This window comes from Physella acuta, unplaced genomic scaffold (genome assembly GCF_028476545.2).
Source record: "Physella acuta isolate Inbredline_101_S28 unplaced genomic scaffold, ASM2847654v3 ptg000508l, whole genome shotgun sequence".
Lineage (NCBI taxonomy): Eukaryota > Metazoa > Mollusca > Gastropoda > Physidae > Physella > Physella acuta.
In genome coordinates this window covers 378,763-403,216 of record NW_026732027.1, presented here as the reverse complement: position 1 = coordinate 403,216, position 24,454 = coordinate 378,763, and the positions used below count along the sequence as shown (strand labels likewise).

Sequence of the window (24,454 nt, the reverse complement as noted above, 5' to 3'; positions counted from 1 at the left end):
ACAAGACGCCCCCACCCCCCACACTCAAACCAGCAAGAACAATGCCGGTACCACGTGTAACAAGAGACGCCGCCGCAACCAAAACGAAAAATGACTTGAAAAAGGATTCAGGGAGAAAGGACAAAAGCCCAGAAAACGTAGCAGCGAGAAATGAGGTCAAGAGCAGCAAGGCGGTGGATGATGTTGCGTTGCTCAAGCGACTAGCAAACAGATCTAGAAGCCCAACATTTATCTTACACTCAAAAGTGAAAACGGAAAAGCTTGACTCAGTGGCCAATCGCGATGAGGCGGAAACGGTTCCATCCCCTGAGGGGAGCAACTGTAAAAGAGAAGTGGACAACCGGAAACGGGGTAATATGTTTATCCAGAGAGAAAGTACGGCGAAGGGCAAAGCCTTAGCGACGTCTGAAGTCGTTCCAAACAAAGTAAAACGGCATTGGAAGTTCGTTTCCAGCACTCGAGGTCCGATTTCAAATCAACGTAAGCCGACTTTGGGGAAAAAGTCTGGCCAAGAAGCAGCATCCGACGTGTCTGAGACGTGCGGCAGCCAGCATACAACCGTGTCGACAGACGAGCCGCTGCTAGATGCCGGACTCGCCGGGTGCCCTTACACGCAGTCTAGAGAGACAATCTCCCTCCCTTCCGACATCCTGCACACAGAGTCCAACTCTGTGGCGCTGTGTCAGGCCAACGGGAACGACAGCTACCTCGACGTCAGCTGCTCCAGTTCGATGGACGTTGACGCCCTGCCCAACGAGATGATCCAATACGAGGCCCAGCCCGAGACGACCTACTTAAGCCGTCTGCAGCGGTACGACGCTCAGACCGAAAAAAATACGACAAATGTTACCCCTGCCAGTAAGAAAACGGCACGATCAAACCAGCCTGAGTCGAATGAAGAAGAAATCGGGAATTTTCAGCTTTATTCAGAAAAATGCGATCCCCATATTAAGGAGGGTCTAGTCAAAAGTCGAAATTTGAACCCAGATGAAAGTAAACAAAAAACCAACCCACAGCCCGGTCAGGATTTAGAGCAGACGAACTCAAGTGAGGATATGAAAAGAAAGAAAGACGAGGACAGTGGTGTCAACTCGCGAAGATACGGTTTCTACACCAAGAAATCCCGCGCGTCGCCCAAGAGCGTTATTTTCTACAAGTCGGGGATGAGCAACAAAGGCGGATGCGAACCCCACAACAAGTTGGGCGAGGGGCAGGAGAAGCTAGTCCAGGATCACATCAACTCCCTCAACATGCACGCCACGGGGGAAGGGGAGATTAACGAGGAGAGTAAGCTGCAGGGGCAGCAATCCATCTTCAAGAAGCTGTTCTACAGATCATCAGATGATAAAAGGACATCCACCAACAACGCGAACAACTCGGACCACTACAAAGTCAACGTCCACGTCCGTCCAATGAGCATAGCCCAGCTGGCGTCCTCAAAGGTTAGAAGTGTTTTAAAGAGTGCCGGGACAATGAAAGCTGGGGCGGAGAAGCAGCAGAGCACCAGCAGCAAGAATGTCCCAGCCAAACCTAGCGGTGTAGATAAGAACAAGTTCCTGAAATCCAAAGTCAAGCCGTCGCTTAACAACGAGGTGGAACAGGAACAAGACGCCGCCCCACCCGCCTCGCACAACACGCGCTCCGTGCTCACAGACACACAAAAGTCTGGGAATAAAACCACTTCCTTCCGGAGTCCAAAGTCCAAATGTCTTCACAGTGTTGCTTTCGGCTCATATGTGCCGCCATTTACGTCAATAAACGCCTGCGACGCTAAATATAGGTCGACTTTTTCAACCAAATCGAAATCGTCGATCAGCAACGCTAGTGCCGACCAGGCCCCTGCGGTTAGCTCGAACAAATCAAAGACCGTCAACGTTGAACAGAACGTCAAGCCGAGCCCCAAATGTTACAACACGTCTTACAGGAAAGGCAACAACGACGTCAAGGTCAAGCCGGACGGTGTCAACAGCACCACAGCAGTCACTCACGACAAACTGCAAACTCCTGTTCACGCCGACAAGGAATTTGGTGGCGGTCACGATGAGCTGAAGACGCCGCAATATTCGCCACAAACGGGGAAACCCAGTAAACCGAAATTATCGCCCAAAGTCTACAGCAAGAGAAACGCCCCTGTGAGACAGACGAACATGTTGGATATACTGACCCACCTAGATGCAGGTTCAAGTCAAGAAGCGTCACATGCTCCTAACACGCACGCTGCCACCACGCAACCTGCCACCACGCAAGCGGGAAACGTATCGGGTTTTAAAACATCGACTGAGAAGACGACCATCAAACACAACATTACCTCTGTCATATCGGAAGATAAACCCATCAACTCATCCATCCTTTCCATCACCCCATTGTTCGGCAGCTCCAAAGCCGCGGTCAGCTCGGCCGACAAATGTGGCCCGAACTACTTAGAAAGCCTAGCTTCTCGCACAGCTCAGCGCAACGAAAAACGCTTCGTCCACAAAAACGTGACGCAAACAAGCCAAAAGGCGCCTCACAGAAGGCCACCTAAGACGTCGGCGTCACATGTCCTTCAAAACCGGAAACCCGGTACACTAGGGATCATGAAGAGCCAGTCTCTGGTAAACAACACATCCCAGAAAGTAACAGAGGATCCAGAGGAGAAAGCCGAGATTGCGCCTGTGGAGTCTGAGACCGCTCCTCCAGAAAAATTGCAATCGTTTACTTTCATATACAAGTCTTCGCCGAAGCCAACGTCGACTTACCGTTTTAAACTTAACTCCAGGAGAAGTAGAGCCAACACGTTCACCAAAGATACCTCTCAGACATCCAAAACTTCGATATCGGACCCCGGATCGTTCTCCAAACTTTCAGATAACCCTGCCTCCAAGCCTCAGGACGGTACGCCCCTCCTTCAAGGTACGAAAGCAATGAAGGGAAAGGTCAAGTCCTTTTACCGGGCTAAAGGCAAGAGATACTCCCTCCCTTTAAATTTTGAAAGCATTGTCGCCGAGAAGCCAGATATCAAAACTGAATCCAAAAGCGAAAGTGTTCAGCGAGTTTACGCTGAGTTCTCCAAGAAATTCTCCTACTCCGAGGGCACAAATTTAAACAAAATAGTTCGAGGCTCATCAGAGCGTACGTGTCCGGACGTCAAGGAGACAGTGTCCAGTTTTGAAAGTTTTCTCTGCAAGAGGCGGTGTGTCTCGAGCTGTGTGGCGCAGTCGGTGACCCAAGAGTCGCGAGAGGTAAAGCAGTGTTGCTTCCGGGTGTCGTCCATCAGGGAAGCCAAGACCCTTGCCAGGTCGATCATGGGAGAGGCCTACACGGAATTCGCTGCTTCAAACTACTGGCTATCCGATGAAAATTCATCCGTGGAATCTGTAGCAGTGGAGAAAGAGAAACCAAATCCTACCGTGGCGCATAAAGTGACGAACGAGAGATTGAACAAACAGGAGGAGCACGAGCAGAAGTGGGCCCACCCAGCAGGCGAGCCGCCAGAGACTCCGGTGAGTGAGACCAACAGCTCACACCGACCCAAGCACACGAGGCGAGCCACTGCCTCCCCCGGGGAGATCAACTTGCACCAGTCCGACTGCAACACGGGACTCACCAACAGCCCCGTGCCTCTCATCCCTAACGTTAGGAAACTCGATTTCAAGCCGATGATATGCATCCCCGTCATGTCGGAGAACGAAATAAAAACCAAAGGCAGAGAAGTCCAAACGCATGCGTACGACGACGTTATCAAGAGCATCGTGAAGGAGAAGATCGACGAGGAAGCTCCCAGCGACGTGGATTCTCCTCAGATGAGACACACTGAAAATGATTCGTTTGAAACACTAACCTATTGCGACCGTCTAATTTTGGATGGTGTACGTAGGGCTATTTCTCCGGGAAATTCCAACTCCATTGAACGCGAAGTCAAAGATTCATTTAGTAGCCAAGATCAGCCGGTAGCCTCAACGCTGAAGAGTGAAACTGTGCGTCCATCATCAGACGACAGACACGGGCTACTTTTTTCACCATCCAACATGTCAAAACACCTGGGCAAACAGCAATCCTACAAGGAGAGGGCGGAGAAAATTGGCGATCTCATGCAGTCAATCAGTAAAAATAAAAGCCCACACTCTAAACAAGTCGTTATTTCAGACTTTGACGAACTGTTTGGGTACGAGAATTCAATTTCTTACAACCCCGTCCCTAACCAGAGGATTACCAATGCTGATAACCAAAAACAACGCAGGATAAGCTTTGCCTTGGACGAGCAAAAGAGCGACAGTTTTGTTTCATCGATTAAAACCCCGAACTTGAACATTTGTAGTGAAAACTACGCGAAGGCCATTCCCATAAAACCGAAAGTAGAAACAATTCAACCGGTGTTGGAGAAGAGCCTTAGGGAAAAATCATTCAAAACACATACTTCAAGTACGTTCCACGAAGAGTTGAGGAAAAACAGCCAAATACCGCAGGATTTAAGTAACGAAAGCGAGGTTCTTCCTATTCAGCAGGATCAGCTAGATCCCAGTCTGGACAGCGAGAAGGTTCACCAGCTGGTCAACAAATTTTCTGGCGCTGCAAAGGCTCCATGGAAGTTTGCAAACAGCAAACAAAAGCTGGAGCACCTGACGGAGACAGCCAAAAGTGAAGCTGTCGACATTGGCAAGGCAGAGATCGTGGACACAACACAAAAAGTTCCCCCCGAGAGTGGAGTCAAGACAAGCCTGATCAAAGAAGCTCCGACTCTGAAGAGTAGCATCGCTCAGCGGGTCAACGATTATCTGAGCTGCATCAACCAGACATCACACCAGAGCGAGCCTTCAGTCAAACCCACACCCTGTGGCTCTGATACCAGTGAGGAAGATTCAAACCGGCAGCAGCAAGTACCGACACACGCCGAAGACGAGCTGCCTTGCTCCTATGATACTGAAGACCACGGCAACGGTAAATCTAACGAGCAAGACATCGCTGGGGCATACGACAGCGCGGACAGCAAATATACTGACGAGATCTCCCTGGGCAGCGCATGCGGCCAGGCTAAGGAGAACTCAGGCACTGATATCAAATCTTCAGAGAACTCCTTTTATTCGGCCTTCTCCAGGGAATCTTGTAGTGCTCAAACCAGCGGGAATAAAAATCTCCATAACTATTTCTTTAACAAAAATCTGGCTGACTCCGCGAACGAAATGACCAACCCAATGCCCGTTGTTATGGAAACATCGGTGGAAGATGAAACGCCGTTTGATTTTGATGCCCAGCAACAAGAAACTCCGAAGCCGAGCAGGAAAGTCTTGGACAACAGCGAACAGATTCCTGAAGAGACAGCTGAGATGGAAGTGGTCCAAGGTTTTGATGACGCAGGTTTGGGTGAACTTCATTGTAATACACTTCAAGAGGATAGTGCCTTAGGCTCGACAGTTTTCGCAGAACCAACCCAAATTCCCGAAATCAAAGACGCCCTGAACGAACTTATAAACTCCAAGGAAGGTCTGGATAACATTGCCACGGAAAACCCCACAAGCTCCAAGTTGGATACCAACATTTCCACACCTAGTCTGTCGTTCATTGAGCTCCACCCAGCGATGTGTACCTCGCCATCCCAGACAAAAGTCTGCCAGAACCCAGGCACCACGGCATCCGATGACCACCTCCCCTCCTGCTCGGACAGCCCCCAGCAGTCCCTGTCCCTGACCAAACTAGGCTCCTCCTCGGCCAGTTCCCTCTACATCAAGCTGCAGCGGGCCAAGAAGTACCTGATCCAGAACAAGTTCGACATGTCTGTGGACAGCTTCAACTCCCTCTTCCTCGAGAACGTTCTCTATCTGGAGGACATGACCGCCCAGGGTGCCGGCACCATGGTGGGGAACCCCAGCTTCGTGAAGAAGGTCAAGGCCCCGTCCAAGGTCGGCTTGCAGAAGAAGTTGAAGAGCAAAAGAAAGCCAGCACTAGACAAAGCGTAAGTGATGTTTTTTTTTCCTTCAATGTTTTTATTTCTTTTAACTAGGGTGATGTGTTTATAATTGACCTCTTCATCTTATTATCGATTTTTACGTTAAGGGCAGAAATATGGGTTGGCAGTTTGGTTTGCGTTATAATAGATGTGTGCCTAAATAATTAATCAACGGCTACCTGTCTTTCATACATGGCTAGTAACTTTCACAGTTCGTTTAGCTTTCAATTTTGTATAATTTTTTTTCGACCTGTACGCAGACATTTAGTTTAGTTTGAGTTTGTTGACAGCAACTTAAGTTTGTTAAAAGTTAGTTTAGTTTTCGTTAACTTTTTCTAAGTAAGCTGCTGGCTTAATTTTTTTTAGCAGCTACTTAGTTAATTAGTAGTTAAATTTATTTTGTTAGTTTTTAGATTAGTTTTATTATTGAATTTAAAAGAAAATTTAAGTCTTTGAAAATTTTTAATAGAAATATTTTGTTAAAATGTTTAGTTATAATGTGTGTTTATAATGTTCAGTTGAAGACCCATTCATCACCATTATTATTACTAGAGAAGTAAGGATAAAAAATATTTGATGTATAATTTTGACGGTTGTCTCTCTTACAACGGTCACTGGCGCATGTATTTCAGTCGTTTGATTCAAGTGGCTGTATTGGGTGTTTAAACACGAATTTAATGCCTTGGGTTATGTAGAATTCGTCTAAAATATCAGTATCTCGGTGGTGATTTGAGATATTTAAATAAATGCAGATAAGCAAAAAGAATACTAAATTTTTCTATTGATAATTCATAGTTCAGAGGTTCTATCATTTTAGCGTCATGTAAACTATACAGTAATATTTAATCATTTAATAATTTTATTTTGAACTAGAAAGTGTATTAGATCTCAGATTAAAATGCAAGTTCTGCCCCCCCTCTCATTCCACTACAAAGGTCACTCCATTATTATTATTGTTATAGAACAATTAATTATTTTAATCACCATGCTGATTTGCGTATATTGGTCATTAGATAAAGTATGGCAAATAAAATGGTTTACGTTGTTTACTTATTTGACTTAAGGATTTTTAAACGTGTGGGTGTTTGGGGGTTGTGAGTGTGGTATTATGTGGTTAATTTCGGAGTGAATATTTGGTGCTGTGTGTATGGGTGGTGTATATAAGGGGAGGGGGTAATGTGCATTGTAGCATGCGATTGTGTGGACAAATGTGTTGTGGGTATTGGGGTTATGGGGTGGTGACGTTATGAGATGGTGTGGTTATCGGGTGGTGTGGTTATGGGGTGGTGTGGTTATGGGGTGGTGTGGTTATGAGGTGGTGTGGTTATCGGGTGGTGTGGTTATGGGGTGGTGTGGTTATGGGGTGGTGTGGTTATGAGGTGGTGTGGTTATGGGGTGGTGTGGTTATGGGGTGGTGTGGTTATGGGGTGGTGGGGTTATGTGGTGGTGTGGTTATGGGGTGGTGTGGTTATGAGGTGGTATGGTTATGGGGTGGTGTGGTTATGGGGTGGTGTGGTTATGGGGTGGTGTGGTTATGGGGTGGTGTGGTTATGGGGTGGTGTGGTTATGGGGTGGTGTGATCATGGGTGGTGTGGTTATGGGGTGGTGTGGTTATGGGGTGGTGTGGTTATGGGGTGGTGTGGTTATGGGGTGGTGTGGTTATGGGGTGGTGGGGTTATGGGGTGGTGTGGTTATGGGGTAGTGTGGTTATGGGGTGGTGTGATCATGGGTGGTGTGATTATGGGATGGTGTGGTTATGAGGTGGTGTGATTATGGGGTGGTGGGGTTATGAGGTGGTGTGGCTATGGGGTGGTGTGGTTATGGGGTGGTGTGGTTATGGGTTGGTGTGGTTATGAGGTGGTGTGGTTATGGGGTGGTGTGGTTATGAGGTGGTGTGGTCATGAGGTGGTGTGGTTATGGGGTGGTGTGGTTATGAGGTGGTGTGGTTATCGGGTGGTGGGGTTATGGGGTGGTGTGGTTATCGGGTGGTGGGGTTATGGGGTGGTGTGGTTATGAGGTGGTGTGGTTATGGGTTGGTGTGGGTGTGTGGTGGTATGGATAGGTTGTGATATAGGAACGATGCACGGTTCTGATAGTATGTGAGTAAGTTTACAATGCGAAACGTCAACATTAGTTACTTTTTGTTGGATGGAGCCTGGATTTTGTATCGAATTGGTTGATGGCCTTGAACTTGATATAAATAAAGTTGACAAACCGAATTTCTAGCGATGTCGATGAAACATTAAGTCAACTACCACCCAACAAAAATCATCTTTACGATACGACTCTACCACATTTGCTTTGTTGAATCTGCCTATATTCACATTGTGAGGTTATTTATCCTGAACTCTGCCTTAAACTCACCTCTAAGCCCTGTCTTATAGACACCCTTTAACTTTGCCTTAAACTCACGCCTGAGCTCTGCCTTAAACCCAGTCCTTAGCTCTGCCTTAAACCCACCCCTGAGATCCGCCTTAAACCCACCCCTGAGATCCGCCCTAAATTCAACCCTCAGCTCTGCCTTAAACACACCCCTGGATCTTCCTTTGACCCGAGCTTATAGTGAAGATACGCGCTAAACACGTCGTGTTGTATGTTTGAGGCTAATACAAATACCTTCATCCAGCGAGATATATATGTATGTGTAGTGTATCAGTTTGTTTAGAGAGGGGGGGAGGGTGGTTGTGTCATTTTTTTTTACTGCTGACTTTACTATACGTATGTAGCCTGAAGTATAGTCAAGGCAACTCTTTAACGCACAGATTCAAGGGAGATAATGTGATCTATTACCTCCCTTGGCTTAGGATAGTTATTTATTATGTGCTAAAACGTTGTTTTTTATTGTTTAATTCGTCAGATTTATTCTGTAGTATTTAGTTACAACTTGGGGTAACTTTCTGTGTGATTTTGTGCTGTTTTAAGCCGATATTGTGTTTGTATGCGAATTTGTTAATGTCATCTTGTGACATAATGCTTCAAACATCCATGAATACAAACACAGGTTGTTTGTTGAGTATCAGGGAATGTGTCATAGTTCTTTGTGTCAGTGAACGCGATGTCAGTAGTTGTGTCATGTCATATCTTCCCGTGTCAGTAGTTGTGTTATGTCATATCTATCCATGTCAGTAGTTGTGTCATGTCATATCTATCCATGTCAGTAGTTGTATTATGTCATATCTTCCTATGTCACTTAACATCGTGTCAGTAGTTATTTTTGTCATGTCATATCTTCCCGTGTTAGGAGTTGTGTCATGTCATATTTCCACATGTCAATAATTGTGTCACGTCATATCTTCCTATGTCACTTAAAACCGTTTCAGTAATTGTGTCATGTCATATCTTCCTGTGTCAGTTAACACCGTGTCAGTAGTTGTGTCATGTCATACCTTCCCGTGTCACTTAACACCGTGTCAGTAGTTGTGTCATGTCATATCTTCCTGTGTCACTTAACACCGTGTCAGTAGTTGTGTCATGTCATATCTTCCTGTGTCACTTAACACCGTGTCAGTGGTTGTGTCATGTCATATCTTCCTGTGTCACTTAACACCGTGTCAGTGGTTGTGTCATGTCATATCTTCCTGTGTCACTTAACACCGTGTCAGTGGGTGTGTCATGTCATATCTTCCTGTGTCACTTAACACCGTGTCAGTAGTTGCACACCTAGCCACCGAGCCGCCCACGAAGCACACACCGAGGCTAATAGCCTCTAAGTCAACACAGTCGTTCATTGATACGACATGCACACAACTTAAGATGAATACACAGTACTTTGGATCAGCAGTTGGATGTTTGTTTATCCGTGGATGAGGTAGATGTTTGGAGAGTTGACAACGTGTGGATAATGTGGATATTTGGAGCGTTGACAACTTCTGGATACGATGGATATTCATGAAGTTTGAGTAGAGCAAGAATCTGGATATTTGCCGGATTTTTTACTGTGCATAATTTTGGAGGCTGAAACAACATGTACTCATGCATGATATTTTGCCAAGCCGCTTGATTCTTTCACGTTGGGAATTCTTACAACTCAGGATAATATTCAGTTAGCAGGAGTTGTCGTTACCTTAAGATTGCTGAAATGTGTAATTACTTCAATAAAATCTACGCCATAACAACGTGACGCTGAAATTTCCATTGGTCGTATTTTTTAAAACCAATACTGTAAATTAATTTACATGTATATTTACATAATGGAGGTGTGTATCAAATGTGAACACGATAGAATATTTTCAACAGGATGATATGTATCCTGATTAATTATTTATTATTAAATTTAAAGCGTGAATTCATCTCATATCTGTTTACACCTGCACACACTGATCGTTGGCACCTGATGATTGACACCTGTGAATCACCTGGAGTTGAAACAATGCCCAGGTGTCACATAATGGCGTCTGTTGGCCTTATCAGAACCAGTTAACCCGCCACATGTTTACCTAAAACTTATCAAGTTCCGGATAAGCGTTTTACGTCGTCGAGATCATAAACTATTTTATTACAGATTAATCTTTTTGAACATTTTTGTTTATATTTAACACTCCTGTAATCATTGATGGGGTTAACTAGAACATTCGCCGTGCCAACTGTTGACTTGTCTTAAAGGTCAAGGTCTAATTGTTGCCTCTAGTGGTGGTCAACTAACTCCTGTTAAATCTTTAAGTCTCACACTCAATAATTTTACATCAATCCTTGGTTAAATTGTGTGTTAATGAAATTACACATATGATAACGTCCCTTCAAGTTTAAACAAAAACCAACACGTATTTGAATGATTAAGATGAGCGCTAGTCAGGACATACAACAATAACTCACGCGCGTGAGTGAGTAACAACATACAAGCTGACTAATGTGTAGTGTGGGGAGACCTGTTTACTTGTAAGTCATTACAGTACTGCATCATGGGAATATGGGAACACATCGTTTATTGGCTGTATGTTGTTCTCACCTGGATTTTAGACTTGTTCAGGTGAGTTGATTTACCTGTAGCAGAAAATATATTTCATGTGGTTTGTGTGTATATTGTTTTTATAACATTGATTTACAAACATTTTGTTTTAATTGTGACGTCACACAGGGGTGTAATGAGTAAAGACCCCCCCCCATCCACACACACCGTCACTACCTTAATGAGGCCACTGTTTAAAAAAAATTACGTTTATAAAATATTTTCCATCGTGTTTGATGTTGTAAGATATGCAACTTTTTAAAAAAATAACAATTACATAAAAGTTTGCGCTGCTGCTTTCTATTTGTTTTGATATATATGCGAAACAAATTGTGTAAGGTGATATACAGGTAATTAATCAGATTAATCAGATTAATGACTTTTGAATTGTGACTTAAACTCCAGACAAGAACAATGTCCAAGAACATAAGTAGCTTTAAGTATCAATTTATTATTTGTGTCTATAATTCAAAAAAACTCAACTAGAAAAGATAAGGCGCTTGAGATATAAGAAGATAATCCCAGATTATCTTACGTTTTAAAGATATTGTTTTTAAAGAATTGTCTCCCTTTCATGGGCAAACCGTAAGGCCTCTGCGTCTATGAATATAAATGTAGAGCTATTTCTGTGATGTTATTATTTAGATTAGACTTTTTTTTTTCAAATTTACTCTGAATACAAAGGTAGTTTTAAATTACGAACAATGTTTTTTTCTTTTAAAACAACACTATGATTGTAAAATACACATACATTACATATGAACTTTAGAATCTGCAAACAGTGATTGCTGTTTAATTTTTTAGACAGTTGTGTACGTTTTGTTTTAAAACAGCTCTATGATTCTAAAGAACACGGGAATTAAATTTAGAGTCGAACTTAACATCAATTGTTTATTTTTTTTTACTTCAGAAATAATAATAATAATAATATGTTTACAAATTGTTTAAAATATTTTTAAACTAAAAAAAAAACAAAAGAAACATTGATTTTGTCGTCAGATACAATAATAAAAAAAAAAAACACACTTTTAAAAAAAAAAGTTATCGAACATGGAAGAAGGGGCCATCATCGGCCCGCTGGCCGACTCTTACAGACAAATGTTGTGAGTGGGTAATGCCAGCCGTGCAACCTTCAAGCGCAGTACCCCGAACGTTCCAGAACTCTGGAGCAGTAAATGGGATCAGTGCCGAGATAATCTGGCCCTCCCAGGGGAGGGAATAAAGGTGTATTGTTTTAACATTTGGATTCTGGTTCCTTTGTCTCCGGGTTCCCGTTTACTGTGTAGCTCTGTGTTGATTGATTACATTACAGTCTGCACTAGTAAATACACAGCTCTGGTCGGGCAGGGTGTAAATAAAATAGTGCCGGAACTCACACACGTATTATATATATATATATATATATATATATATATATATATATATATATATATATATATATATATATATATATATATATATATATATATATATATATATATATATATATATATATATATATATATATATATATATATATATATATATATATATATTTATTTATTTATTTATTTTTATATATATATATATATATATATATATATATATATATATATATATATATATATATATATATATATATATATGTATATGTATATCAACGTCCTGTCCCTGTGTGTAGAGAGAGAAGATCTGATACTTGGGCAACATCTGGCTCTTTTTAATGCCCAATAATTGTACTTGGAGTTCCAATGCTCAATCATCCAATAGTCTATTAGACTATGGAGCCATATGTGTTTGTGCTTGTGTTTGCGTTTGTTTTTTGCGTTTTTTTTCTTTTGTGTTTGGTTTTGTTCTGTTCCCACGTTGGTACATTTAAAAAAAAGATTCACCGTGGCGAAGCACTGGTATGCAGCTAGTATATATATTGACATCCGATTTTAAATACTTTGTCTGTCCCTTCAAAAACTCAATGTCTTGTTTATGTTTAATCTGACTTTAAAAAATGTATCACCTAAGATAATTCTATCTGCCTCTGATAATTCTATCAACCTCTGATAAAGTTATCTGCTTTTGATAATTCTATCTGCCTCTGATAATTCTATCTGCCTCCTATAATTCTATCTGCCTTTGTTTATTCAACCTGCCCTCTTAAACCAACATCAACAACGCAAGTAGAAGCTTCCAGCACCCACTATAACACATTTCTGGCACCATTTCTGGGATAAACTTTTAAAATTAGGTCAAGGATTTATCTAAAAATATCTTTCACCATATTTATGTCCAAAAAATAATTAAGTGAGGAGAACCACTCACTTAACGCTGTGGTTACAATAGATTCTTGTCAGAGAATTATTTTGGCTTACACTTATGTTGTTCGCTTGGTTTTTTTTTTTAAAGACGAAATATCCAGAATAAATACGTCTGTATATATTAGAGAGTATGTAGGCTATATATTCCTGATGCTTGAATAATACTTACAATACAGTGAGTAATGAAAATAAAAAGTTTAAAGTAATTCAAGATAGTTTACATTTATTTTTTGTTTTACCCTAATTCAACATACAGCGGTATTGATTCTATAATACTAAAGTGTGTTTGTTTATCGAAAGTTTGATACTTTCTTGTCTACAAGATCCCCACTCCCCTTTGATTACAGAACAGTCTACTGCTCACGATTGGTAAAGAGGGAGGGGGGGGGGGGGGGGGTAAAATAAACGAATCTACCTGTACTCCTTTTGTTTCCCCGGTCGTCTGCTGTGTGGGGATGGTCTCACCTTTATCGTCTGCCACTCTTTCACCTGTCGGTTCCATTTCTTCTCTCCTCGATACCTGGATTCTAGAAAAAAAAATGTTATTAGTTGAGACTGTGAGTTGCGCAAGCGGGTGATTGCCTGATGGTGGATGGTGTTGGGTTTGCCAGTCTGGTGGATGTTGTGTGGAGGTTCGGGTCTGTGGTGCCAAGTTTTCGTTGGGAGTGTCTGACGGGGTCACTAGGGCAAGTGGCTTGGTGGCAACAGTGGTGGCAGTCTGATGCTGTTGGTGGTTGGACTCGTTCTCTTATAGGATACAAGGCTGACATATGGTAGACGTTCTATCTTAGGATACAGACATTTTGTAGCTGTTCTATCCCAGGATACAAGACTGAAATGTTCTAGATGTTCTATCCCAGGATACAGAAATTTTGTAGATGTTCTATCACAGGATATAAGGCTGAAATTTTGTAGATGTTCTATCCCAGAAGACAAGGCAGACAACTTGTTCATTCCTTCAGATGAAACAGGGTTGAAAACATGGAGTCATTTCGACACAGGAAACACGACTTATTTGGATTCATTATTTCAGATTAACGAAGGCATAATGTAAAGGACATGTGGTGTAATTATTCAAAGGCGCTCGCTGGATTTGTTCCTAGTGCTATTGAAATCTGCATTGTAGTATTACTATTGACATAACTGTCTATATGTAACAGTTTTTCCTTATCTGATAAACGTCAATCTAGTTTAGACCATTTGCGATTAAAAAAAAAAAAAAAAAAAACCAGGAACATTTTTACAAAGTAAAACATGAAGTTTCTCTATATTTCATTTTAAAATGTATTTTCAACAGTAAACTAAATACGATTTCAGCCCTTTATAAAACAACATCATGCAATCATGAAAGAAGTTATACTGTTTTCCATATAGAACTATTGAAACCGTGCTACAAAAACTTTTTTTTTTCTCCTGCTCGTGATGTGCCCTGGGAGCTCAATATAATTTTTTCGTGTTTTTATATTTGGCACCACCCCAAGGAGAGAGGAGTGGAGTATTTAGGCGAATATCTGGCGGTACTGTCGGGTAATTTCTTCTGGCAACCAGGTGGATCACCACCGATGACGTAGCCGGTGCCTCAAGGTTGTCCAGGTCTCGGAGAATCACTGGCATTTTTTTTTTACTCTTTGCTATTCGGAATTTGATTTCTTGTTGGAAAGTGCGTGGAGTTTTCTTAGGAAATAGTTGGAGCCTTTGTGTATAAGGATTTAGGAGAAAGGTAAGTTGTATTAAAGGGAGAGTGTTTATAACACCTTCAGTGAAAACTTCAAGAGGCGTGGAATTGTTTGTGCACGAACACAAATTAATATTTCTTTTATTTTTGAACTAGAGAACGAGTTTCTTCACATTGCGACGATATATCTCATAAACGTACTTGAATAAAGAACATGTTTGGGATATTATCATTAGGATAGGACCCGTCCTACCCACACCGTCCAAATCTCTGTGCATCTTTGACATCTGCATCTTTCCTTGGTGTACGGGCACATTATTTTCATAAGCATTTCATCAAAGTTCCGTTGTTAAATAAATAAATGGCTGTATAGTCTGGTAAACGATTGAATTACTGATATTTGGAAATCAGCAAGTTGAGTCAATGCGCAAGGTCTAGACAGCAAGTTAAGGCGCAAGGTCTAGGCAGCAAACTGTAAATAGCCAAATGTTGCCCTCGTATAAGCCCCCTCTCCCCACACCAAATTGTACATGGAGCCTAGGAGTCTTGGCTCCACTAGTGTCAGGCAATGTCCACTAAGTAAGTTTTCGTTGTGGACTACCGCAGTATGAGTCTTAGAGTTAGGATCAGGATTTAGATTTACGGTAATGTGGGACTATGATTTGGGTTAAGAATAGAGTTAACGTTGGCATGAGCTTAGAAACTAATACTTATTAGTATTTAATAACTTAATACCTGTTTAGTAAGCAGATTTCATTCTTGTGGCATTATTGGACCTAGTGTAAGACTTACCTCGAAATCTTCCCCAAACTGCCGTGGTTCCGAACATTCAACACATTCTTTGGATATCCTTGGCAAACCGTAATGTCCTGTAAGCCTTAGTTCAACTTGTCAGAGAAGTATAGGGACTAAAACGGGAAATCAAATGCTACATTATGGTAAAACTTCACTTTTTTAAGCTTCACGTGTTAAAACGTCGCTTTACATTTGATGACACTTATAATATAGTCACGCAACGTCTATATTTTAGTGAACAGATTTTATTTTAGAGTAATATTTATAGTAATCTTGGGGTTTTGTTGGTAATGAATTAGAATTAAAATAAAAACTTTCTTTAAATGCTGCATTTTAAAAAAAAACGTGTACAGTTAGTTTTACATTTATTAAGTTATTGTATAATTTTTTTTGTATTTATAAGTGAAATAAAAAATATAGTTTTCCTTTCTTTAGATCTTTAAGATTAGGAGCCCCTCCCTCCCTCCCCCGCCCCCCCCTACCGTCTTCATGTAGTTGTGTTTATCTAACAGCCAGATCTAGACAATTTTTTTCAACTCACGAAATGTCAGTCGAACACAGGTCACGTCATAAAACTGCTCACACCGCATGCGGTTTATTTTTCTCTCTTTAATCTGTGAGCGGGTGAGCACTACGTCACCTGACCTTGACAAGGTGACGCAACAGCTCCATTCCAGGCCTAGAACATTCCAGAACTGCTCGTTCTTCCATCTGTTTCTCTATCTAGTCCCCCACCCCACCCCCTCCGACAATACCTGCTCTTCAGATAACTCATGCATCTCATCTTTGATCTTTGATATAGTGTTTCATGTTCCTGGATTGTCTACACTACCCCCTCCCCTCTTGGATTGTCTACAGCACCATCCTCCCCCTCATCCTGGGTTGTGTGATGTCTCCACTTAAGCTCGGCTGTTATTATACTCGAGAGTGCGCACGTGTGTGTGCACAAACGTCTAGCGAACACGCCCTAAAATCTGTACACGTGTACAAGCTGTGTACCAACATGTTAGGTTACACATTCTAACAAGTACGTACATTACATGATGTTTACCAAACCTCTAGGGAACACATCCTTAGGTTACACATCCTAACAAGTACGTACATTACATGATGTTTACCAAACCTCTAAGGTACACATCCTAACATGTGTACACGTGTACGTGATGTGTACCAAACCTATAGGGAACACGCCGTAACAAGTACATACATTACATGATGTGTACCAAACCTATAGGGAACACCCTGACATGAATAAAATGTACATGATGTGTACTTTAGGGAACACGCATTACACAATATCTCGTATTAAAAGGTGCACCTGCATAAGGTATGCACAAATGCACGTTGTAATTACGAATGAGCATTAATGTATTTACGATACATATTCATATATCACATATTAATGCACCAAGAATAGTGTATTTTATTTGTGAAACGATATTATCTAACGTTAGATCTACATACTCATGATAACAGTCTCTCTTCAAAACATGTTTTTACGGGAGTGGAGAGGGGCGGACTTAGATTTTCGGGGGGGGGGGGGGGGGGGGAGTCGGACACTGGTTGAAGTATATATTTTGCATATTCGTTCTATTTCATGTGTGTGTGTGGGGGGGGGGGGTGCTGCAGGTGTACTTTGTAGAGGGGGGAGCAGTGCCCCCAAAAAGTAGCATGAAAGAAACTCTAAATGAAATCTCTGTTTATCGTAACAGTACAGATTCGTTACTGATTTACATTAAATACATCTGCACATTAAGTCGAGAACACTATTTAAAAGTAAGCGCTGAATGTTTACTGATGTTTTATCTTAATATTTGTATTCGTTTGGAACTAGTTTCAGCTTTTTGATATTATAATACAGTAAGTAATGAAAGACTCAGACCACCTACTGTTATACAGTAACTTTATTTTTAGGTTTTTATTGAAAAACTTTCAGGAGTTTTTTGTTCCTATTAGACGTAAATTTACGATGCAAAATTTGTGTGGCCTTTTCTTATCCTCAATAAAGATTTAGCGTTTTCTAGGCATAAGCTCCACAACTTTGTCCAGGTGTTTACAAATCTCACCAGTTCTCGTAATCAATGTACACATCTCGCAGTCTATTTTTATACGGGTGCCAATTTTACAGCCTCTTGACCTACTTTGTCTAATGCAATTAGGGGCTCGCAAGGTACCGACTGACTGGTACCTTGATGGTTGCACCACTTTCTCCCCTCCTCTCATGTTTCCGCTGCTTGACTACTACCCACCCCTCCCCAACAACTACCCAGCTACCAATCCCTCCCCAACTACTACCCCCACCTCTCCTTATCTATCACCCCCACCCCTCCCCATCTACTACCCCACCCCTCCCCATATACTACCCACACCCCTTCCCTACTACGACACCCACCCATCTCCAACTACTACCCCCACCTCACCCCATCTCACCCCAACTACTACCCCCACACCTCCCCCACACCTCCCCAACTACTACCCCCACCCTCCCCAACTACTATCCCCATTCACCCCTACTACACCCACCCCTCCCCAACTACCCCAACCCCTCCCCAGCCCCCCTTCCCTCCACAACTACTACCTCCCCATCTCAACAACTACTACCCCCACACCTCCCCCACACCTCCCCAACTACTACCCCCACCCTCCCCAACTACTACCCCCATTCACCCCTACTACACCCACCCCTCCCCAACTACCCCAACCCCTCCCCAGCCCCCCTTCCCTCCACAACTACTACCTCCCCATCTCAACAACTACTACCCCCACCCCCTAACTACTACCCTCTGAAGGAAGACATAAACTCCCACTTCCGTTTACCTATGAATTAAGCACCTCGCTAATTGACCGAGTACTAATTAAAGCACAGCTAATCTACCCTAGATTTCCTTTCGCTAATCTCATCGTGCCCCATATTTTTGAAAGCTGGAAGTCATTCAAACTTGAGGCAAGTCGGTGAAAGTTAAAAGTAACAACATTAAGCCGGGCCTACCTTGACAAAGAGGAAGAGTTTATAATTTAAAAACCTAAACACAACAACATTTATTCAAATTTTCCACCCATAAAATATCCAAATAAATAACGATGAACTCAAATTGTAGCAATTTCCAAAACCCAAACACAACCATAGTTATTCAAATCTTACACAACTAAAACAAAAAATCCACATCAATAATGATGAACAAAAAAATGTTATTTTATCTGTATGTATGTAATCCTTGTGTTTGTTTTCCTTAGAGAACCCATACAAACTAAGGAGGTACAGCAATTCTTTTCAACATTTAAAAATATTTGATGTGATGTAATTTTAAAACTGTGCGTCATACAATATTTTTTTTCTAAACTAAATCTTGTACCAGTATTGTCTAAATCATTAAACAGCCACCACCACCGCCCCCCCCCCCCCTTTTTTTTTTCTGTCGTACATACACCCCATACTTGAATCATTAAAATAACAAATTGTAACCAGCAGTTATTCCCCTTGATGACAAACACCTTTTTCAGGTCCCCCCCCCCCCCCATGTTCCTTGATGCGACTTTAAGTGTGTGAGTTATCGTTCCTTCAATTATTTATCCTTATTTTTGTCTTCTTTTACTGCGTGTAAATTTTAATAGTTTTTTTTTAACTTTACCCTCACCCCTAATTTTTATGATCAAAGATAAAAATATCGTCAATTCGCTCTAAACATTGGGGAAATACACCCTGCTACCCCCTACCCATATACCATTCATCGATTTTCACCAGAAAAGGCACGTGACTACGAGTATGTTTCTACCTCCCCCCCCCCCCCCATCGAGAATATACAATGCCTTCCCTCCCAATCAGCTATGTGAAATTCAAATAAAGGCACGCGATCACTAGCATATACCCCCCCCCCCCTCTGAGAATATACACTGCCCCCCCCCCCCCCCATTAACTTCGTGCACCAAACAAGACACGTGACAACATTCGTGTCTCTCACCCCCCCCCCCCCGCAATTAACTTTTTGCACTAGAGAAAGCACGTGACCACGAGCTTGTCTCTCTCACCCCCCCACCCCCCCCCCCCACCCCCTCCCATCAACTATGTGCACCAAACAAGACACGTTACAACGAGCATGTCTTTCACCCCCCCACCCCCCACCCCACCCCTCTCCCATCAACGATGTGCACCAGATAAGGCACGTGACCGCGTATCTGCCTCCGTACAACACCCTCTCACCTGATGCACCCAGAGAGTGTTATCTAATAATTTAACCCGTTAGTTATAGTTACAGAGAGTGTTATCTAATAATTTAACCCGTTAGTTATAGTTATAGTTACAGAGAGTGTTATCTAATAATTTAACCCGTTAGTTATAGTTATAGTTACAGAGAGTGTTATCTAATAATTTAACCCGTTAGTTATAGTTATGGTTACAGAGAGTGTTATCTAATAATTTAACCCGTTAGTTATAGTTATAGTTACAGAGAGTGTTATCTAATAATTTAACCCGTTAGTTATAGTTATAGTTACAGAGAGTGTTATCTAATAATTTAACCCGTTAGTTATAGTTATAGTTATAGAATGTTATCTAATAATTTAACCCGTGAGTTATAGTTATAGTTACAGAGAGTGTTATCTAATAATTTAACCCGTGAGTTATAGTTACAGAGAGTGTTATCTAATAATTTAACCCGTGAGTTATAGTTACAGAGAGTGTTATCTAATAATTAAACCCGTTAGTTATAGTTATAGTTACAGAGAGTGTTATCTAATAATTTAACCCGTTAGTTATAGTTATAGTTACAGGGAGTGTTATCTAATAATTTAACCCGTGAGTTATACCCTGGTGTAAGAAGCTACCCAGGCGAGACTAATGCTTTATTTTCGCATAGTCAGACATGCGTGCAGAAACACGTACCTTCTGCTAAATAATACCCCCCCCCCTTCACGATTACACCATCCCCCCTTACGATAACACCTTCCCCCTGACCGTCCCCATCCCCCTTGTCTTCTATATCACACCCGTATCTCCACCCCTCCCCCCACCCCCCCCACCCCCCACCCCACTCCCTTGTTTGTAACCTCTAAGCATTATTGACTTTGTTTATTTTTACTTTTTTCCTCCCTTTTGCTGAAACCATGATAAAAATACTAGTTCAACGTCCTTATAATGCACACCATTACATAAACATAAACAAAAAAAAGACGTATATCATTTGTGGAAAAAGAAAAGAAAAGAAACAATTACACTTAACATTGGGTAGGCTACATGAAATAAAATACTCCAATGTGAATAATATTCCATGCAATACTGTAGTTTTAGGCATCATTTGATAAAATATTTACCGTAAGTTCTTAGGTATCAATTTAACGTTTTCTCTTCGCAGGTAACATTTCCTTCAACTAAAATTACATTTCTCTGTTTTAATCTTAGCTCATTTGTAAACATGTGTGAATATTTTTTTCGTGAACTGATGGTTCTGTATTTCTTAAGTGAGTATTAAGTGAGGTGATGTTTGATTAGGTCATTATCAAACGGAAAGAAACTTCAACACTTTGATGTAGAAATCTGTATGTAATTATGCCGTTCCCTTCATTTATTCAGTAAACAAACAGTTAGATTTTAGTATCGAAATGCTAATTGTAGGTAGTATTTTTATATGCTACATACCGTGGTAAATAAAGCTGGGAAGATCTACCCCAAACTTTCTCGAATATTTGCTTATAACAATAAGGGTTAGGATGGTGCTTCAATAAGCTGTAGAAGCATTGTTTCTTCGAGTCATCTCTTCGGGGGGGGGGGGGGGGGAGGCTCCAGGAGCCCCCCACCTGAAGAAAGTCTACCGCCCCCCCCCCCCCCCCCCCAACCCTAACGAAATGGAGATTTATATAGAAAAAATACATTTTAACAGTGTCCGCCCCCCCCCTCCCGAAAATTTTTGTCCGAACCCCTCTAAAAATATCAAGTGCCCCCCCCCCCTACCCACTCCCCTGAGAAAAAGGTCTGGAAGAAACACTGTGTAGAATTGGTAGGTACGTTAGTCACAAATCGTTAAGGCCAAAAGTTCTGAGAATATTCGGCTTCATGAGAATATTATGTACGATTATCAAATTCTGAGAAACCGCCATTAGAGAAAAGAACTAGTTCCGGTTGTCGGAAATCTTGCGCGATTTCAATATTTCACCTACACTCCGCATAAAGTGGAATAACAAATAAAAAGGAGATGGTAAAAAAAACCCAACCTTTTCCACTCCAACTCCCACCCACACATCTACAACCAGTTCTACTCTACCTCTCCTACAGTCTTAGTGCCATGACTTGTACAATTTGAAAAAAAAAAGATCTACATAAAGGTTAATCAGCTGTAAGTTCTGATCTTTGTCGTTGAATGCCTAACCTAATGTAAGTTCTTCTGTAAACAACGGCATGACAATGTTGAGTAAGTTATAAGTGCCTTTATCGTGTAGTTCGAACATGCTTGAAAGGTAAATCACTAGATAAACGAGACATAATCTCCAGCATAAAGGCCATGTATTTTAAGACAACTGGGAGATGATTTCTTTTATCCGTTTGTCGTGTAATGTGGGGTATGCTGGTTTTTTGTGGGTTGAGTGGGGGATCTTGGTTTTTGTGGGGTATGTACAGGGGCGTAACATCTTTGTGGGTGAGGATTTGTAGGGGAGGGGGTAGTTTAGTGGAATGTGTGGGTTGATAGAAGAAAATAGTTTTCTAATGGTAGGGGGACATGGTTGATTAGGGGGATTGAAAAAATGGTGTTGATGGGGGGTGGGGGGATGAAATGGTTGATGGAGGGTTGGATGAAATGGTGGATGGGGGAGGGGGGCTGGAGAAATGGTGGATTGGGGGGTTGGATAAAATTGTTGCTGGAGGGTCCGAGAAATGGTGGATGGGGGTGGGGAGGTTGGATGAAATGGTTGATGAGAGAAGGTGAATGGCTGCTGAAAACATTGAAGTGAGACCAGTCGCCATGACGGTCTACTGTTATAAATCAAATTACCTGACATGTGAAACCTGAACAGGTAAAAATCTGAGTAATTTACAGTTGGGGCAGGGGACGGGTGGTACTGTTTTAGGCCTCCATGCTCGTGGCTAGAGTTTCTCCAGGTAAGAAATCAGCTTGATACACCAGACTATTGGCACAGTGAGGTGTAGTCCTCAGACGATATACGCCAGTCCTCTCTGCGAGCCGCCCCAGAACCTGACACCGGTATCTGGAACAAAGTTCTAGTGCCACTATGTTACGAGGGCAGCGTCTGGCCTAGTGCGGGCGTCCAAGAAAGAAGTAGAACAAAGAGATTCTGGCACGCCGATTTCTTTCTTGCTCCAGAAAGTTTCTCTTTGTTTCATATAGTTATGTCGTTCTCCCTGAAATCTGGAGCTGTCTCCACGCACATGTGGTTTGTCCACACATACATTCAGGTCTTTTTCCCAAGGCACCTTGGTCTTTCTCCACAAATATATGACTCTTCAACCCGCATGTTTAGGTCTTTCTCCGAAACACCTTTGTTGGTTTTAGTTTACTTCTGTCCATCCGGCATGATTTGTTGTATGGTTTTATAATACAGGTAGATTTAGACATACATTGACAGAAGGAGAAGGGGGGATGGGGTAGACAGTAGACACCCACTACGGTCGATGACGTAATACTTCAAGATAAATACTTGAAACTGTTGTTTATTTAGATGTTTTTTTTGTGTCAGGTGTCTTAAACTAGGTCAGTGTGTCTAATGTCTCAAACTAGATTATTATCTCATATGTCTTAATCTAGGCCTTTGTGTTAGATGTCAAACTAGGGCTTGTGTCAGAAAATTGGTTGTTCTGTATAACGTTGTCTCAAACTAAGTCATTATCTTCGTTGTCTTACACTAGGTCATTGGCTGATCTCTTAAACTAGGTCATTATCTCAGAAATCTGAGACTTATCGTGTACTTAAATTTATGGCTAATACTGGGTATTGAGCAAATAAATTGTTGGCTAAGTGATTTATTCAGTACATAATTAACCGGCTATGCGCCGTATTGAGTATACCATTAACCGGCAATTTAGCGTACATAATTAACCGGCTATGCGCCGTATTGAGTACACCATTCGCCGACAATGTGTGGTACACAATTAACCGGTTATGACCCTTACACACAACACCTTTAGCCGGCTAACTCGGGGTATGGAGTACACAATCTTGCTCACGATACGATAAGGAAAGATAACCCGGCTCCATCGAGTGCCAAAACAAACTCAAAGGGTTAATACAACCCACAACATATTTTTTTTTTCCAAAACGTTTTATTGATGTGTTGATGTGTGAGTCATTGCCCAACAGTCTGGCTAATTGACAGAACTACGCACATTTCATTGGCAATTTTTTAAACAGATCCTGCCACAATAACACAACGCAGGCGGCTATATACTCACACACCAGCCGTATTCTGTACTCAGCAGCAGTATTTTCCATAGCATCTCATGCACCCCCTAACTCCTTGCCCATCCTCTGCTATCACAGGCTGTTCACCTTTCTCTTATCTCATTGAGGTTACCTTACCCCTCCCAACCAAAGGCACATAACTCTTCCTTCTTCCAGTCAATTATTGTCTCCCCTTTCTCATATCAGTTACCACAATGAATACTCAGTCTTCCCTTGTTTAACTACCATTGTAAAAACGAACAAATACGATTCATTTCTTACTTCCCTTTTGCTCAGTAGCTTCCCCTGGTGGTTGTATAGTCCCATTAGTAAAACCCTGATTCCATGATGTATTTTTCTCTTTCGTTTTTTTTTTACCAAATTCCCCAAATAATGTTACCACAGTCTACCTGAGCTGTGCTAGTCTATGGAAAACTTTCA

At 41.8% G+C, this 24,454-nt stretch overlaps 1 protein-coding gene across 3 annotated transcripts in view; it reads left to right on the top strand.

The window, feature by feature from the left end:
* The first annotated feature begins 39 nt into the window (after nt 1-39).
* LOC131944801 (uncharacterized) overlaps nt 40-24,454 on the top strand; it is a 145,363-nt gene continuing 120,948 nt past the window's right edge. For all 3 annotated transcript variants that reach the window (XM_059305617.1, XM_059305616.1, XM_059305615.1), the window contains exon 1: nt 40-5,929. In XM_059305617.1, coding sequence (XP_059161600.1) covers nt 42-5,929 — 5,888 coding nt within the window. In that variant the 5' untranslated portion in view covers nt 40-41. The remainder of the gene's footprint in view (nt 5,930-24,454) is intronic.